This window comes from Liolophura sinensis, chromosome 12 (assembly GCF_032854445.1).
Source record: "Liolophura sinensis isolate JHLJ2023 chromosome 12, CUHK_Ljap_v2, whole genome shotgun sequence".
In the NCBI taxonomy this organism is placed as follows: Eukaryota; Metazoa; Mollusca; class Polyplacophora; order Chitonida; family Chitonidae; genus Liolophura; species Liolophura sinensis.
The window spans coordinates 15684162-15703256 of record NC_088306.1 but is presented as its reverse complement, the minus strand read 5'-3'; the positions used below and the strand labels follow the sequence as shown (position 1 = coordinate 15703256).

The 19095-nt window shown below is 42.6% G+C and overlaps 1 protein-coding gene across 1 annotated transcript; it reads right to left on the bottom strand.

Annotated features, from left to right (window-relative positions):
- Window positions 1-5897: 5897 nt before the first annotated feature.
- LOC135479654 (sulfotransferase 1C2-like) lies at window positions 5898-14939 on the bottom strand. The gene is made up of 6 exons (XM_064759549.1): window positions 14777-14939; window positions 10669-10895; window positions 9319-9448; window positions 7571-7665; window positions 7007-7181; window positions 5898-6277 (listed from the first exon to the last, which is right to left on the bottom strand). Exons 1-6 carry the CDS (start codon window positions 14937-14939, stop codon window positions 6165-6167), a joined length of 903 nt encoding a protein of 300 aa, XP_064615619.1. The 3' UTR covers window positions 5898-6164.
- Window positions 14940-19095: the final 4156 nt, after the last annotated feature.

Below are 19095 nucleotides of genomic sequence, written 5' to 3'. Positions count from 1 at the left end.
TAGAGGGAGAACCTGATCCTGTGCTCAGCGCTGTTGTGGGCGCCCATAAGCATATGGTCAGTATTGTAGAGGGAGAACTTGATTCTATGCGCAGAAGTGTTGTGGGCGCCCATAAGCATATGATCAGTATTGAAAAAGGAGAACCTGATCCTATGCCCAGTAGTGTCGTGGGCGGCCATAAGCATATCATCAGTATTGTAGAGGGAGAACCTGATCCTGTGCCCATTGCTGTTGTGTTCGACCATAAGCCTATGATCAGTATTGTAGAGGGAGATCCTGATCCTGTGCCCAGTGCTGTTGTGGGCGCCCATGAGCATATCATCAGTATTGTAGAGGGAGAACCTGATTCTATGCCCAGTAGTGTCGTGGGCGACCATAAGCATATGCTCAGTATTGCAGAAGGAGAACCTGATCCTGTGCCCAGTGCTGTTGTGGGCGCCCATAAGCATATGGTCAGTATTGTAGAGGGAGAACTTGATCCTGTGCCCAGTAGTGTCGTGGGCAACCATAAGTATATGAACAGTATTGTAGAGGGAGAGCCTGATCCTGTGCTCAGCGCTGTTGTGGGCGGCCATAAGCATATGATCAGTTTTGTAGAGGGAGAACCTGATCCTGTGCTCAGCGCTGTTGTGGGCGCCCATAAGCATATGGTCAGTATTGTAGAGGGAGAACTTGATTCTATGCGCAGTAGTGTTGTGGGCGCCCATAAGCATATGATCAGTATTGAAAAAGGAGAACCTGATCCTATGCCCAGTAGTGTCGTGGGCGGCCATAAGCATATCATCAGTATTGTAGAGGGAGAACCTGATCCTGTGCCCAGTGCTGTTGTGTTCGACCATAAGCCTATGATCAGTATTGTAGAGGGAGATCCTGATCCTGTGCCCAGTGCTGTTGTGGGCGCCCATAAGCATATGGTCAGTATTGTAGAGGGAGAACTTGATCCTGTGCCCAGTAGTGTCGTGGGCAACCATAAGTATATGAACAGTATTGTAGAGGGAGAGCCTGATCCTGTGCTCAGCGCTGTTGTGGGCGCCCATAAGCATATGGTCAGTATTGTAGAGGGAGAACTTGATTCTATGCGCAGAAGTGTTGTGGGCGCCCATAAGCATATGATCAGTATTGAAAAAGGAGAACCTGATCCTATGCCCAGTAGTGTCGTGGGCGGCCATAAGCATATCATCAGTATTGTAGAGGGAGAACCTGATCCTGTGCCCAGTGCTGTTGTGTTCGACCATAAGCCTATGATCAGTATTGTAGAGGGAGAACCTGATTCTATGCCCAGTAGTGTCGTGGGCGACCATAAGCATATGCTCAGTATTGCAGAAGGAGAACTTGATCCTGTGCCCAGTAGTGTCGTGGGCGACCATAAGTATATGATTCAGTATTGTAGAGGGAGAACCCGATCTTCTGCCCAGTTGTGTCGTTGTGCCCAGTACTGTTGTGGGATGCCGAAAACCTTTTATGTGTAGCCTAGTGGTTAGCGTACTAGAAGCAGCAACCTGTGAATGGTCGTGGGTTCCTTCGAGCGCTGTTCAGTTTCTTCCCACGATAAGTCTGGCTGTTGTTGCATAAGTTAAATAAACTTCAGTACGGTCTAAAACGCCAAATCAAATAAATAAGTCTAACAATAAGCCTTTGATAACCTGAATGGATGGTGAAAGCGACCCAACACGCCAAATGACCTTCCCTGTACATGTAGATAATATGTGGTGAAAACGACGCCGACAGACGGAGTAGTCAAGAGACCTTCCCTGTAATGGTACCTGATGAAAAACAACCTGTCACGGTAACCTGACCTGCCAACCCACCCTTGTAGGCGGTGCCTGTTGAAACATGCCAAACGACAATCTCTGTAGGAAATATCTGGTGAAGCGACCTGACACGATAAACGACCTAACCTGTAGGTAGCACCTGGTAAAATCGACCTGACATGGTACACGCCCTAACCGGTAGGTGAAAACGACCTGACCCTTCAGGCGGTGCCTGGTGAAAGCTACCTGACACGCCGAACGACCTCTTCAGTAGGTAGCACCTGGTAAAAGCGACCTGACACACAAAATGACCCTCCTTGTTGGTGGTACCTGGTGAAAGCCACCTGTCACGACAAACGACATTTCGTGTAGGCGGTGCCTGTTGAAACCGACCTGACATGCCAGATGACCGTCTCTGCAGGTGGTCTCTAGTGAAAGCGACCTGACACGCTAAACGACTTTCCCTGTAGGTGGTGCCTGGTGCATGCGACCTGACACGCCAAACGACCTTCCCTACGGGTGTTGCCAGGTGAAAGCAACCCGAAATGCAAAACAACCGTCAGTGTACGCGGTGCCTGTTGAAAGCGACCTGACATGCCAAATAACCTTCCCTGTAGATGGAACCTGGTGAAAGCGATCTGACCCGCTAAGCAACTCCTTCAGGTGATGCCTGGTGAAAGCGATCTGACCCGCTAAGCAACTCCTTCAGGTGATGCCTGGTGAAAGCGATCTGACCCGCCAAGCGACCCCTGTAGGTGGTGCCTGGTAAAAGCGACCTGACACGCAGGACGTCCCTCCTTGTAGGTGGTACCTGGTGAAAGCGACCTGGCACGGTAAACGACCTAACCTGTAGGTAGTTCCTGGTCAAAACGACCTGACCCGCCAAACGAGCTCTTCAGTAGGTAGCACCTGGTGAAAGCGACCTGACACGGAGAACACCCCTCCTTGTAGGTGGTACCTGGTGAAAGCGACCTGATATGCCAGATGACCTTTCCTATAATGGTACCTGATGAAAAACAACCTGTCACGGTAACCTGACCTGCCAACCCACCCTTGTAGGCGGTGCCTGTTGAAACATGCCAAACGACAATCTCTGTAGGAAATGTCTGGTGAAAGCGACCTGACACGATAAACGACCTAACCTGTAGGTAGCACCTGGTGAAAGCGACCTGACATACAAAATGACCCTCCTTGTAGGTAATAACTGACCCCTGTAGGAGGTGCCTGTTGAAACGTGTCAGGTGGTTTCTGGTGAAAGCGATCTGACACGCCTAACAACCTTCCCTGTACATGTAGGTGGTGCCTGGTGAAAGCGACGTAACACGCCAAAATGACCTTTTCTGTAAATGGTACCTGGTAAAGTCAAATTGACATGCCAAACGAGCTTCACAGTAGGTGGTGCTTGGTGAAATCGATCTGACTCACCAAACGTCCCCTGTAGGTTGTGCCTGGCGAAATAGACCTGACACGCCTAACGACCTTTCCTGTAAGCAGTGCCTGAAGAAAGCGACCTCACACGCCAAATGACTTCACTCTACTTCTAGGTGGTGCCTTGTGAGAGTTTCACGACCTGATACGCCAAAAGACATTTCCCGTAGTTGGTGCATAGTGAAAGCGACATGACACTTTAAGCATTTTCTGCATGTGGTATACAAATTTTTCTCGTCGTTGTTGTTGTAGCACTGATTTCCATTGCAAATGATACCGAGAAGAAAGTCCTGCTGTTGTAAGGAGAAGCATTTTTTTGGTGTGGAAAATCTGATTGTACTGTTCTTCTGCCAACAGCATGCAGCGATTTGCCATATAAGCAAGTACACCTGTCCTTCTACAAACAGGCACATTTTTTGAATATTCATATTAAGTTTTGAAATTTGAAATTTCTTCTTTGTCAGGCCTTCGTCAGAAGGTATTTGTACTCTGACCAACGAAGATATTTGTGGTCAACCCAACCAAGTTAGTTGTAGTCTGTTCGACCAAAAATGTTTTGGTTAAAATAAACTTGATTCGACCCAAAAAAGCTTGGTCAAGGAAGTGACCAAGATTATTTTGGTCGGCCACGCCCGTACCGGAAAAGTCATTCTATGAATCTATGACGTAGACTCGTTTAACGTGTTTACGTTGAGCATACATGTATAGTTAGTAATTGTGATTGTCAGGGAAACTTGCACTTCTGAAGAAATTTAGGTCTTGAGAACAACAACAACCTAAGATTCAACAAATACACTATAAACAAGCACGTGTGTGAACGAAAGCATTCAGTTAACGGTTACAAGTATATACATGGGTGTAAAGGCCAAATAACATCTGTTGGCTCTGAATTACATTTTAATGTGTTCATGTATTCAACGTGTAATGAATGTCCGTTGTTTCGCTTTTATGGTTTTACATCAATCAGGAAGGTGTTGCGGCGCGATGTGAACGTTGACACCGACAGACAACATGTGGTCGACTTGTTGACATTGTGAAAGCGGTGTAATGGTCTACAAAACGGTATTTCAAATGCACTGACATTCTATATGTTTCGTAAAGATATGTTCTTTCCTTGCCTGTGATGTTTGCACCCGACAGACAGCTATGCTCATTGAAAATGATTGTTTCATTAACTCCTTCTTTTCCGCCAAAGATTTCATTGTAACTAGGGGCCTTCGTGGCTCAGTTGATTAGCGCGCTAGCGCAGCGTAATGACCCAGGAGTCTCTCACCAATGCGGTCGCTGTGAGTTCAAGCCCAGCTCATGCTGCCTTCCTCTCCGGCCGTACGTGGGAAGATCTGTCAGCAACCTGTGGATGGTCGTTGGTTTCCCCCGGGTTCTGCCCGGTTTCCACCCACCATAATGCTGGCCGCAGTCGTATAAGTGAAATATTCTTGAGTACGGCGTAAAGCACCAATCAAATAAATAAATAAATCATTGTAACTACAACATGTGGTAAATGTAATCAGTGTTATACAGTAAGTACAGTTGACAGTAACGGTGGTCTGGCACCTACATTCTATGGCATATATCAAAAGCGCGTAGTAAGTGAAGGCCTCCTATGCAGATTTATGTTTGTTTTCTTTGCAGTCAGTCGTATGTTTCCGAGCTGTATGCGATCACAACTATATGCGGGCTCAAGTCTTGTTCAACTGCTGTGCCACGGCTCAAGCTTGTTCATTAAAATCGGTGATATTCTTGGAACAACGAATTGGCGTTAAGCTGTCACATACAATGGGATCTTTAGAACCGTAATCCTGCATGACAGGGATACTTACATATACTGTAGATAGAGCCCTGGGTCGCCTATATCTATTCCTCGCGGACCATTTCACTGATCATTGAATCTGTCTTAGTGATTCGAAATGTAGACATGTCAAAGCTTGTATCAGCAGTTTATCTTTTAACAGTAACCGCTCTTCCAGCAACCTGTGAATGGTCGTGGGTTTCACCCAGTTTCCTCCCACCATAATGCTAGCCGCCGTCGTGAAATATTCCTGAGTACGGCGTAAAATACCAATCAAATAAATAAAATAAATTTTCCGAGAGGAAACCTGGTAGAGCCCGGGGGAAACCCACCACCATCTGCAGGTTGTTGAAAGACCTTCCCACATACGGCTGGAGACTAAGTCAGTATGAGCTGACCGAACTGTGAGAGAGGCTCCTGGATCTTTACGCTGCTACAGTGTCAAAAATTTAAAGTAACCCAGCCGTTTTGAATGTTTTGAATCAACGTCTGCTATGACGGTTTGGAATTAGAATTTCTTCCGTCAAATATTAAGGTATTCTATAATTGGATTTTCGGCGCCAACAGTTTATCTTTCAAACAGCCAATGTAAATACCTTGCCTAAAGTTTGAATGTGAAACATGGCGAATGTCATATTTATTTATTTATTTATTTATCTGATTGGTGTTTTACGCTGTACTGAAGAGTATTTCACTTATACGATGGCGGCCAGCATTATGGTGGGTGGATACCGGGCACAGCCCGGGATAAACCCACGACCATCCGCAGGCTGCTGGCGGACCTTCCCACGTACGGCCAGAGAGAAAGCCATCATGAGCTGGACGAACTCACAGCGACCGCATTGGTGAGAGACTCATTGGTCATTACGCTGCGCTAGCGCGCTAACCAACTGAGCCACAGAGGCCCCCAGACGTCAGATTCACTTATTGTTTGAAGAGGTTTACTGGTACACGTGTTGACATGTTTTAAACTCTGATAACCTGTACATTCAATGTATACCAAACACTAGGCTGTATTCGAGTTAGAAACGTCAGTAGGTATTCCTTCTGGGTGACATAACACTACAACCACGAGACGGGCTATACACACTACGTTAGTAGAACACGGCTCGACGGGCTACACTCTACACGGCTACAAGTTATTTGTTCATTATTGAAAGTCTTTGATCGTGGAATAACCATGCAGCTTTTGTGCCTCACAACTCATAAGTAAACTGTAGCCCCGTGTCTCCCAAGTGTCGCCGATAAAAGTAGTCTGCAAGCTCGTTTTGTGCTACTGTGAAATAGTTCTTCCAGTCACCCACGGTACCTAAAAAATAAACAAAATAAAAAGAGGAAAGAAAAAATCAAAGATATAAAATATTAGGGAATATTACGATAAGCCTATATATCAACTGCCATTAATTACTATTTCCATTTTTCAATGTCGCCATAGTTATGATACTGCCTCATCGCAGCCCTGTACCTGGAAGTGTATAATATAATTAAGACTTACAGTACAGAGAGAAAACCCAGAGCAGCGTGTGATAGCTAGCAAATGGTCACGCGTAACCGGTGAAATGCGGTCTCTTATCAATTTACCTCAGATAGGGTTTTTATTCTAACTTCATGTAAATGCATAAAGAGAAATAAATTATACGCCCCCTAGCACCATGGCTTAAGCAAAATTAGGTAAAAAAAAAAGCAGAGATGTTAATTGCAATTTATTAAATGTTACAGGTTCAGAATTGTTTAAACTTTGGTGTTGTCATCAAATTTAACATACAATAACATTAAAACAATGCACAGGGACCAGGCATCGGGGATGTATAGTCCACCAACAGAATACTGGTTTTTGCAGGAATACAATATAATTAAGACGTAGACCTACAGAACAGATAGAACAACCAAAGCAGCGACAATAGTGTGATAGTTGGCAAAAGGTCACACGTAGGGTAACGTGATGTCATTTTCCGCTTGTGGAACAACAGTTGTCGAAACCCTTTTGTCTGTTGACAAGCGAGATTAAATCACACAAGACCCATGCAAGGAATCTCACCTTTTCTCATTAAGGGGGATATTTCTTTATTTATGGAGTAAACGTCTTCGTGATTGGTCATAGGATTTCGGCGCATGCTCTCAAAGCCGCAGTGACGTACGATGTCGTCTATGATTTCATTGGATAATGGTTTCCCCAAGAACGAACACAACTCGACAACCTCCTTCCTCAGATCCTATTGAAACATATAAATACATGTAAATCAAAAGATATGTTTATCTTGTTCAAAAGAGAAAATATGACCAAGGAACAAATAAACTTACAAATAAACTGTTATATATCGTTGCATTGCATAATTTTCGATAATTTTACCGTGATAGTTCAGGATAAGTATCCCAAAATATAAATGTTGGGAGGTTAATAGAGCTGTATCTGTTGGAGCACTTTAGGTGGAAACTGAGGTGTGTCTTAGAAAAGATACACCAATTATGCAGATGTATGCATTCATGTATAGCCTACGTGTAGCGATAAACGTGTAATCAGCGAAGTCCAACAACGAGTGGATGTTAGCTTTTAGATTGTTTTGGAGAAATTTAACTCTTTTGTTGCTCAGACAATACAAACCCGCTTCATGTCTTCATAAAAAGTGACCTTGACATTGGGGTTGTCCTTGACCTCCCACCAGCTTTTAGTGTAATCAAACCAAGAGCCGTGGTCCACTGCAAGAACAACATATCACTGACATAGAGAGCAATTTATAGATAAATCCAGAACCACAGAAAAGTTCTTTACTGGCTAAGGCGGGGTGGGGTCATAATATTGGTCACATCTTCCCTAATGCAACAACAACGCGTAGAAACCTTGACATTAGTTACATCATGATGTATATCAAACAAATAGACAAAGTTTTGGATTTAGATCGTTTGTTTCTTTTTTTGGCAAATATAAAGCAGTTCGCAGTGTAGATTCTGAAATCAATGATTAAACTGAATAAAGAAACATGTAACGTATATATTGAAAATGTACCAATGAAGTTTGTGTTAAACATGTTGATTTATTAGCAGTGAAGGTTGATTTATGCACAGTGCACACTGACATATACGCAATGCACACTGACATATACACAATGCACACTGACATATACACAAAGCAGCGTGATTTTTACACAATGCAGGATGACTTATGCGTAATGCAGGGTGATATATACGCATTGTACAGTGATTTATACGCAATGTCGCGCGACTTTTGTGCAATGCACATTAACTTTTAAGCAATGCAGAGTGATTTTTTTCTAGTGCAGGGAGATTTATACGTAATGCAGGGTGATTTACACGCACTGTGCAGTGACTTATATGCAATGCAGCGTGAGTTTTACACAATGGAGGATGAATTATACGTAAAGCTGGGTGATTTATACGCAATTCCCCGTGATTTGTTAACTTTGAACAGATTTGTTTCAAATGCATATATAGGTGGAATTATTCGTAATAATTGTGTGGACCAACTTGTCTACAAAATACGCGATTTTATTCATGGTAAAGATTAATAAGTCCTATCTGAACCAGAACCTAAACGACACTAGTGGAAATTCATCACAGACTGAGCCACACGAGGGGAAATCAATCACACTCTAAAACCCACGTGTGGAAATTCATCACAACATAAAACCATGCGTGTGGAAATTCATCAAAAAACAAATCGCGTGTGGAAATTCATCACAACCCAAACCACACGTGTTCAAAGTCATAACAGCCTTAATTAACCACACGCGTGGAAGTTCATCACAACCATAACCACACACACGGGCGTAAATTCATCACAACCTAAACAACACGAGTGGAAATTCATCACAACCTAAACCACACATGCATAAATTCATCACAATCTAAACCATGCAAGTAAAAAATTCATCATCAACCTAAACCACGGATGTTGAAATTCATCACAACTTAAATCACGCATGTGGAAATTCACCACAGCCTAAACCACGCGTGTTGAAATTCATCAGAACCTAAACCCCACGTGGGAGAAATTCATCAGAATATAAACCACAGGTGTGGAAATTTATCACAACCTAAACCACGTTCGTTGGAATTCATCGCACACGTGTGGAAATTCATCACAACCTAAACTACAGGTGTGGAAATTTATCACAACCTATAAACTACACGTGAGGAAATTCATCACAACCTAAGCCACAGATGTGGAAATTTATCACAACCTATAAACTACACGTGGGGAAATTCATCACAACCTAAACCACAGGTGTGGAAATTTATCACAACCTATAAACTACACGTGTGGAAATTTATCACAACCTTATCCACACATGTGGAAATAGAACAGAAAATTTTTACGAGTTCATTGCGTACCGTGTCCAGTCATGAACATCTCAAAGAATTCCTCCCAACTGCCTTGGAAATTCCCCATGGATGAGCTGGACTTGTAGAAGTGGTAATACGACACACACAGGTCTTTTGGATTCCGAAACACGACCACAGTCTGACGTTTGAAGTAAGAAAAACACAAACAAAAGATATTGATATCTGACCGATATGCGTAAAATTGTTCCTCGTTTTCAGTTTAGTTATATATTTGATTGGAGTATTGTGTGTATTCAGTAGCATGTACGCTAGGAGGAAATCGGGCAAAGCCAGGGGTAAACCCTGGACCATCTGTAGTGTTGCAGGCAGACAGTCCAGCGTATGACCATCATGAGCTGGATTTGAACTCACGACAATCGCATTGGTGAGAGCCTCCTGGGCCATTTTACTGCGTTATCACAACCACTTGGCCTCCAAGGTCTACCCTATTCAGTTTAACACACCAGTGCTTTGGATGTAGGGTGCCAAACGATTAAAAAACCGCCATTACTAAGTGTGACGCCACTGCGCTTTTGAATTTGATTAAAGGAGGCCAGTTCCCAAGTTTGGCCCAAGTTCCTAAGCTACTCTCAAAAAATGAATCTGTTTATTTCAACAGAAAGTCTGTTGTCTGAATGACGCTAGAGTGTATTCTGCCATCGCAACAGATTCTTCTGTTAAATATAACACACATAATCTATTAATTCAACATAAAGATTTGATTCACGACCACCCACAGATTGCTGGCAGACCTTCCCACCTACGGCTGGAGAGGAAGCCAGCATGAGCTGGATTTGAACTCACAGCGACCACAATGGTGAGAGACTCCTGGGTCATTACGCTGTGCTAGCACGCTAACCAACTGAGCCACGGTACCATTCTGACTCACATTGCGTTAACTGATGTACACTGCTTGGGGACAAACCATTGTTCATTTATATTTGGTAACGGATCTATTCAAATAATGCAAAAGTGGATGGGAAAACATCAAGCAATAAAATGGGTGTAAAACAAAACTGAGCTTAAACAACGGTCATGTGACAAACTATGGAAATAATAAATACATTTAAATAACAAAGATGAGTGTTTTTGCAAGTATCAAATTAATTAAGGAAACAATTCCTCCACCACATATCTTGCACCAACAACTGAATTATACATACGCGTTAACGATCGACACCATCTGTTACCATTGCCGTAAAATGACAGGACAATTAAACATTCATTCCAGACCATTGGTATTAGACCAGCGAGGTCACCGGTTCGAATCCAGTTATTGCTTCTAAGCTACAAGCTTAAAAATGTGTTTTTTTCTTTGGCTTGGCCATGTTTCTCCAAATAAATCTTAAGTCTTATTACCTTACAGCTGTGTTGCTGTAAATGTCGTGGTATCATTGAGTAAGGAAGATGTGTCTTGATGACTCGCGGGGACGACATCGGGTTGGCCAGCTCTAAACCAACCTCGTTCAAGATCTCATCTTTGAATTCCAAGAATGGCGACCTGAAGTAAACAGGCGTCTCACTGGCTCCTTTAAAATCGCCATCGTGCATGATCAGCCAGATTATTTCCTGCATCCATGTTGTTCCTGCGGACAAATTTTAAAGTTGAAATGTGTTTTAAATAGGCTTATGTTTGGTGTTATGAACACCTAATTTGCATATAGTATAATTTTCAACTAAAGTAATTTACCATAAGGGACTGAATCCCGGACGGAGTACATGTGTGTTGTGGAAGGCTTATGGCGAAAAACAAACACTTTGGAAATAAGTTTTTACTACGTGGTTTGCTTTACAGGCCGGACTATTGTCTGTGAATGAAATATCACAATTACACCAGGAAGTTATCCGGATAATAAAATGTCTCTTAATGAGACATAGTGAGGGACATTGTGCGTTCCGTATCTCTGTAGTAGTTTTGGGGATATAAACAATATGAATGCAGTAAGATAGCATGTGTAGTCTTTGACAGCACATGTGATTTTTCTGATACACATGTAATGGGCGTTTCATGACAAAACACGTTTGTTTAACAAGAAGATTCATCATTCGCCTCTTAACATCGAAAGTTTCATAGCAGAAACCGTGCCATCCATGAAAGGTGTTGCTACATTAACATATTACTAGCATATAGATTCATGGAAGAAAGTGTTTGCTACCTTTATTTTTATTTTGAAAAAGAGACAGGGCTTTTTTTAAGGTTCCATGATTCCTGGTAATATCGTTTAAATGTAAGGCAATAGAATTTCCCTGCCTCCATGTTGGGATATGTACTTTGCACGAAAGAAAGTATGGTCAAATGCTCTCAAAGTTCTTTCTATTAACCATCGAGCCACCTGCCTTATCGATAGTAATTGTCATCTAGCAAACGCGAGGTAACTGGTATCAAGCCCTTTGATTGCTGTAGCATTAGCTATAATAAAAGCAATTTAGTGCTAAGTGGTTGTGATCGATTATCAAACTCTTACCGCGATAAGTCCTTCCCAAGATATTGATCTACAACGGAGACGATATATTTATCCTGAGCCTCGATTCGATGTTATTCTTCGAGGTGCGTGTTTTTTTTATCCGTAGTCTAACTTTAGCGGGTCCATGTTCATTTCAGAAGACTAGTTTGGTCCGGTTGAGTGAGTGAGTAAGGGAGTGCTTGGGGTTTAACGTCGTACTTAACAATTTTTGGTCATATTACGACTAAGGAAACCTTAGAGTGCCTCCGTTGTTGCAGGACGGATTTCCACCTCTCTTTTATCTAGTGCCTCATCTATCTTTCAAGGTCTTAGGTGTGACAGGATTGACCGTGGATCGACCGCTACCGAAGCGGACACTCTACCCGCTCCAAAGCGGATGCTCTAGCAACTGTGCAATCGGGTGGTCAGGTTGAAGTATTATAGACAATAGACTAATAGTTTGTTTTGCTCCTGTAAGTTGTATTCCAAACTGATGCCCAAGTAAACCTAAGCGATGTAACAGAGTCAGTGTCATTTGAAGCGCCGCACAACACTGTATCCAAAACTGTTTTCATTTACTGTTTTTTAGAAGATTGTTTTGCCAGATACAAAGCATGTAAGATAATAAAGAAATTGGAGGTCAGTTTTTATTATAAGAACTTCCCTTATTGCCTACGGAACATTTGAAACCAGTTATTTCCTGTAAAATCATCTGTGGTGAACTTTACCTTACGATTATTCCAATAAATTTCATTGAACTTTATCGCTCAAAATAAAAATGTGAAAAACCCTCTAAAAACATTGTCTCAAAAGCCCACCTTGGAAAATAATTGATTTGTGTGAAATGTCTTGGTAAGAAAAGTGTGAAAAAGAAATAATATGATGTATATTTCTGAACACATTCCTCTGATGTCTTGCCTTTGAGGCACGTTATGTTTGATTTATGCATAAATTGACTTGTTGGAAGAGTAATCTCGTATTGTATTCTTGAAATGAGAGGCGTTAACGTCATATGCGATCTACATTAAACCGTGACCTATTCAATCACCAACGTGCAAACCAATCGCTGCTTAAGTCTTTAGTTACGAAAATAACGTATTTAGATTCATTAACCAGTGCTCTTTACACATGTACATGTATCAATCGAAGTCTCAACATCGAAATTTGCATAAGACGTCAGCTGTATTTAACATTACGCGAAACCCTTGAAGAACCTTGTTTTTGGAACCTCACGGTTGTGTTTAAGATGTTGGCAATCTAAAGTTTACCATCTTAGCCATCCATGTCTGCAAGTAAATATGTGAGACAGCTGCCGAACGACTGTAAATGTCGGGCAATACCTTTTACTGGCCTCTGTACCTGTATGTTCCAGCAACACTGATACCCTAAAAGTTTTAGGCGGAATAAAAAGGCTGTGTATTTTTCGGTTTGACAGAAAGATTGATGAAACAGATGAAATTCTCGTGACATATTTGTTTCGGCAAGTCTCCGCACCGCCCCTTTCGTGTCGGGCTTCATCAAAGGAAGCCTACCAGGCAACCAATCGTGAATATATTATAGATATGGCCAGGTCTCTGTAATAAATCGAATCCGTATTTCGGCCAGTTATGTGTATTAAACACCATGTACCTCAAATTAGGCCTGTATTATTTAGGACGTATTACGATAGACATGTGATATTACTATATGATGTAGCGTAGTCGTATAGCCATTTATTCATATTAGATGAGCCTGACGCTGTAATCATATTAGTATAATCCAAATGATAAGAAATGTAAAACAACATAGAATCCAAACAGTTTAAAAAACTAGAATACCATTTCACCATCCTCTATACCGTTCTTGTAGTTTATGTTCAAACTTAAGCTACCGGCCCAGCTAGCACAGTTGGTAGAGCGTCCTCTTCGGGAGCGGTAGACCCAGGATCAATCCTGGGTCGAGTCACACCTAAGACTTTAAAACAGGGTGTTGCAGCTCTCTCGCTTGGCGGTCAGCATGAAGGGGATAGTGCAACTACTGGCTGACCCGTATCAGTGTAATGGCTCGGGCTGGGCGCCTTACTTGCCTTCGTTAAGGCGTGTCAGTGAAGCAGCACTAGATAAAAGAGCGGTGGAAATTCCGCCCTGCGACAAGGAGGCACATTACATGCATACTAAGGATTCCTTCGTCGTCATATGACTGAAAAATGGTTAAGTACGGCGATAAACCCCAATCAATCACTCATTCACTCAAACTTGAGGTCTGTGTTGTCTTGCATGGGAACGAGGCCCCTGTATTTGTTTTAAGTTTTGGTGTGTGCCTTGAGACAGAGCTCTAAACTAAAAAGGTTTACGCTTTTTAACCTTTTATCAGCACATATATACATTTGGTCAAGTGTTGTCTTTTCCTTTAAACCCATGTACATGCGATTTCGACTGTTTATTGTTAATGCCCAGCAAAATAATGCAGGGCGAAAACTGTCAGATCGAGTCTGCTATTTAGCCAGCACCTGATGTGGCAAGTTAATTAATTAGACAAACGTCTTGTCGTCCAACCATTAAAATATCTCCATTGTTTTGGGGAACAAGGAGCAAAAACTCATCGATAAGACGACTGAGGTGGCTTTAACCACAGCGCTTGGAATAAACCACGGGGTAAATGAAATTTTTTTCAAATATATCATGAGCTCAGTGTTTATGGTGTACCGGTGGGAGGCAGTTGATCTCAAAAAGAACCGTCTAAACTTCAATACGTAGGCTGTCGATCTGCTCATTAACACCAATGCGCAGCAAACACCGGGGCAGAGGAATCCCTTGAGGCTGGAAATCAAGCATCACATTCAGAGACAAGCACCGCATTTTGCCATTGATTCAGCGCTCGTGCATGCGAAATGAAAATGTAGGGGATTTGGAATTGTGAAAATGAGACAATAGCTGGGTGCATAGGTCCCAAACCGTAGAGATATCTTGACGACATGGTCAAATACTCCCGTTCAACAATTATCACATTCACACACTTCTTTAATTTACAGAAAGTATTCTTACCTGCTTTTGGATATGTAGCTATAAAGACATCGTCTTCTCGTACGGTAAAATCTCTCACAGCTCTCAGGGTATCTGGGGGCGAGAACCCAAAGAAGAGGATTCCGTTATACACGTGCTCCCCTGGCAACTTATGCGTGAATTCGTGTTTTCTCCAAGGTGCCATGGGCTGTGACGTCATGGTGAACAATGTAGGTAGGCACTGGAGAAACCGTTTCTAGCAGCACTGAAGGTGGTTCCACTAAAATAAACTGTTTTAGGCGAAGATTTCAACTCTTCTGGGCGTTCGAAGTTCCAAGAGGTACACAGCAGCAGGTGTGACTCTGGGTGGCGACAGCGGGTCAAGTTATACACTTACTGTGACGTGTAATTCATGTACTGTTCGGTTTCACATCTCCAGAACAAGGATAATTTCAGGTATGCCTCGAACAAGCGATGACTAGAAGAATAGCTTGGATGGAGCTTCCATATACCTCAATCAACAAACAGACCGATAAGCGACAGCGTGCGAAACATTTCAACGAGCCTGGTTATACAAGACTAGCGGGATCTCTGCTCTCGTTTTTGTCAACGTTAAGCAAAGACCATCGATATCTCGGTATGTGATTCTTGCTTAAGATGTGATAAAACACGGCAAAGCGAGGTTCCAAATAACAAATCACAGACTCTATTAACGGTAATCCCACGAGACGATGTATTGCAATGAAACCGTTTCCAGTCAATATTTGGTCACTGCCACGCAGCTGCTGAGGCAGATTAAACACGAAACATCGATAGTGATTCTACCGGCAAGTGCTCGCGTTCACAATCCAGAAAACACAACAATTAAAAAACACCAGTCATGAAAGCACGCGTACATGGAAAACCCGTCTATGAGTCGGTTGGGATCGGCTGCGGTTGGAGGGAGTAAGGAGGCAAAGGCTTTCATCAACGTCCAATAGCCGGTTAAACATTTCCTCAGTGTCGAATATCGGCCCATCTGATCAGCGCCTTTGATTGGTGGTAATGGGTTAGTTATCGGGAATCCACGAGCGAGATAAAGCTGGACGCCGCTTTGGAGTGTATCCGTCCAGGTTCTCAGTCACGGAGACACTGTGAACGTCTCTAGTTCGAATGTCTGACAACCATTAGCACGTCCCTAGCCATAGGTATTCACAGTTCCATTCAAAGCCTCATCAGTATGTGCCTAACTAGTCCATTGTCTGCGTCTGACTATTGGGGCGATACATATGCGAACCCCTGGCGTGACATCAAAGCTACATCGATACACTGCCTATTAAGCAGGGTCTGAGATCGATCATCACATTTGTTAATAGCAGTTTCTGTAATCCATCACAAACACATCTGAGTACGAATATGGGCCATGCCCATTTGGCAAGAATACAGCAAATATTCTCCAATCCTTTCAGCGTCTGCTTGGTGGCTTCCCTGGAACTTGTCCACTGTGCCTTGCAAAATGAACAATACTATTGCGTGATCTCTTGTAGTTTGAGACTGTAAGACAATCTATTGACTGAATTAAAACTGATAATATCCTTCATTTAACATGGTTAAAGCCGACACAGTCAGTTTTTTGTATACACTGAAAGACGGCCCTTTTGAAACGTGTTATCTTCAACGCAGTACCTTTATCTCATTTATTATATATTCTGTTAACACATCTAGCTTATTATAGAATATGAAACAGACCGCTAATGTATATTCTGCATCTATATACACCACGGTACAAACCTTAGCGTGACACTTTCAGTAAATGCCGTCTCAAAGTAACAATGTAACTCACGAACACAGCGAAACATTAGAAAGCAATGCGTGTTTGGTACGCCTTTAGACCCACATGTTTTGGCGCCGAGGTTTCCGCATTTGCAGATGTAATCGTATGATTCCATCAGCCTTTTATCCCCGGACCATGGAGTTAAATGTGACCCACATAGAACCGTTTGCATGCCAGTGCTCTACAGTAATGCAGTTTAAAATGCCCCCTAATGCACTCAAAGTACAGATCGTTGCACAGCTACTTCCAGTCTTCCGGTGAGCATCCGGGCCACTTTAAAAACCTGTCACAGGTTTTCTGACTCCACTCAGATCTCACCGAATAAAGGTGGTTTTATCGATCTTGAACCTCCCTTATCGTGTCTGATGAATTAAAAGTAACATCTTTATTTTAAATGTTGCTGATCGATCAACCTTATCACAAATATTTGTAGAATGTTTTCTGCCAGGTGAAAGCCTTTGTTCTGTCTCACGAAAGTCTCCCTTTTGTGACACGACAGTCTCCGTTCTGTCACAGAAAAATCTCTGATCTGTCATACAAAAGTTTCGGTTCTGTAACAAAAGAATATCTGTTCTTTCACATAAAACTCCATGTTCTGTCGCATAAAAGTCTTCTTTCTTTCACACTGAAATCTCTGTTCTATCACACGAAAGTCTTTATTATCAGAAAATCTGATGACAATGCAGTATTTTGATTAATTCTGGACCAATGACGTCACCATCGCTGCTCTTTTTTTTACCAAATGCTGTCTGAACTACGGTTCTAGGATATTATACTAGTATTTAAGTATTTACATGAAAAGCTATAATAAATCCCTAACTGAGGTAAACTGAGAAGAGACAGTATTGCATCCGTTACGTATGGCCGATTGCCAACTGTCACGCTCTCGTCGCTGCTGGGGTTTTACTCTTTATGCTCTAGTCTTTTATATTATATCCTGGGAAATACTCACACGTATGGGAAATACTACATGAAGTAATGGGTTGGGAAATACTACATGGAGTGATGGGTTGGGAAATACTACATGGAGTGATGGGTTGGGAAACAGCACATGGAGTGATGAGCTGGGAAATACTGCATGAAGTGATGGGTTGGGAAATACTACATGGAGTGACGGGTTGGGAAATACTGCATGGAGCGATGGGTTGGGAAATACTACATGGAGTGATGGGTTGGGAAACACTACATGAAGTGATGAGTTGGGAAATACTACATGGAGTGACGGGTTGGGAAATACTGCATGGAGCGATGGTTTGGGAAATACTACATGGAGTAATGGGTTGGGAAACACTATATGAAGTGATGAGTTGGGAAATACTACATGAAGTGATGGGCTGGGAAATACTACATGGAGTGATGGGTTGGGAAACACTACATGAAGTGATGAGTTGGGAAATACTACATGAAGTGATGGGTTTGGAAATACTACATGGAGTAATGGGTTGGGAAATACTGCATGGAGTGACGGGTTGGTAAATACTGCATGGGGTGATGAGTTGGGAAATACTACATGGAGTGATGGTTTGGGAAATACTGCATGGAGTGATGGGTTGGGAAATACTACATGGAGTGAAGGGTTGGGAAACACTACATGAAGTGATGAGTTGGGAAATACTGCATGGAGCGATGGGTTGGGAAATACTGCATGGTGTGATGGGTTGGGAAATACTACATGGAGTGACGGGTTGGGAAATACTACATGGAGTAATGGGTTGGGAAATACTACATGGAGTGATGGGTTGGGAAATACTACATGGAGTGATGGGTTGGGAAATACTACATGGGGTGATGAGTTGGGAAATACTACATGGAGTGATGGGCTGGGAAATACTACATGGAGTGATGGGTTGGGAAATACTACATGGAGTGATGAGTTGGGAAACACTACATGGAGTGATGGGTTGGGAAATACTGCATGGAGCGATGGGTTGGGAAATACTACATGGAGTGATGGGCTGGGAAATACTACATGGAGTGATGGGTTGGGAAATACTACATGGAGTGATGGGTTGGGAAATACTACATGGAGTGATGGGTTGGGAAATACTACATGGGGTGATGGGTTGGGAAATACTACATGAAGTGATGAGTTGGGAAATACTACATGGAGTGTTGGGTTGGGAAATACTACATGGAGTGATGGGCTGGGAAATACTGCATGGAGCGATGGGTTGGGAAATACTACATGGGGTGATGGGTTGGGAAATACTACATGAAGTAATGGGTTGGGAAATACTACATGGAGTGATGGGTTGGGAAACACTACATGAAGTGATGGGTTGGGAAATACTACATGGAGTGATGGGCTGGGAAATACTACATGGAGTAATGGGTTGGGAAACACTACATGAAGTGATGGGTTGGGAAATACTACATGGAGTAATGGGTTGGGAAATACTACATGGAGTGATGGGTTGGGAAATACTACATGGAGTGATGGGTTGGGAAATACTACATGAAGTGATGAGTTGGGAAACACTACATGAAGTGATGGGTTGGGAAATACTACATGGGGTGATGAGTTGGGAAACACTACATGAAGTGATGG

Bases quoted from the DNA above. Each gene is read 5' to 3' on its own strand.
- LOC135479654 (XM_064759549.1), bottom strand. From the start codon at position 14,939: ATGGCACCTTGGAGAAAACACGAATTCACGCATAAGTTGCCAGGGGAG. The intron at 9,449-10,668 runs GTAATAAGACTT...TTCAAACGTCAG, and splicing joins TACAGCAACACAGCTGTAAG to ACTGTGGTCGTGTTTCGGAA. The intron at 6,278-7,006 runs GTGAGATTCCTT...TTTATTTTTTAG, and splicing joins ATCCCCCTTAATGAGAAAAG to GTACCGTGGGTGACTGGAAG.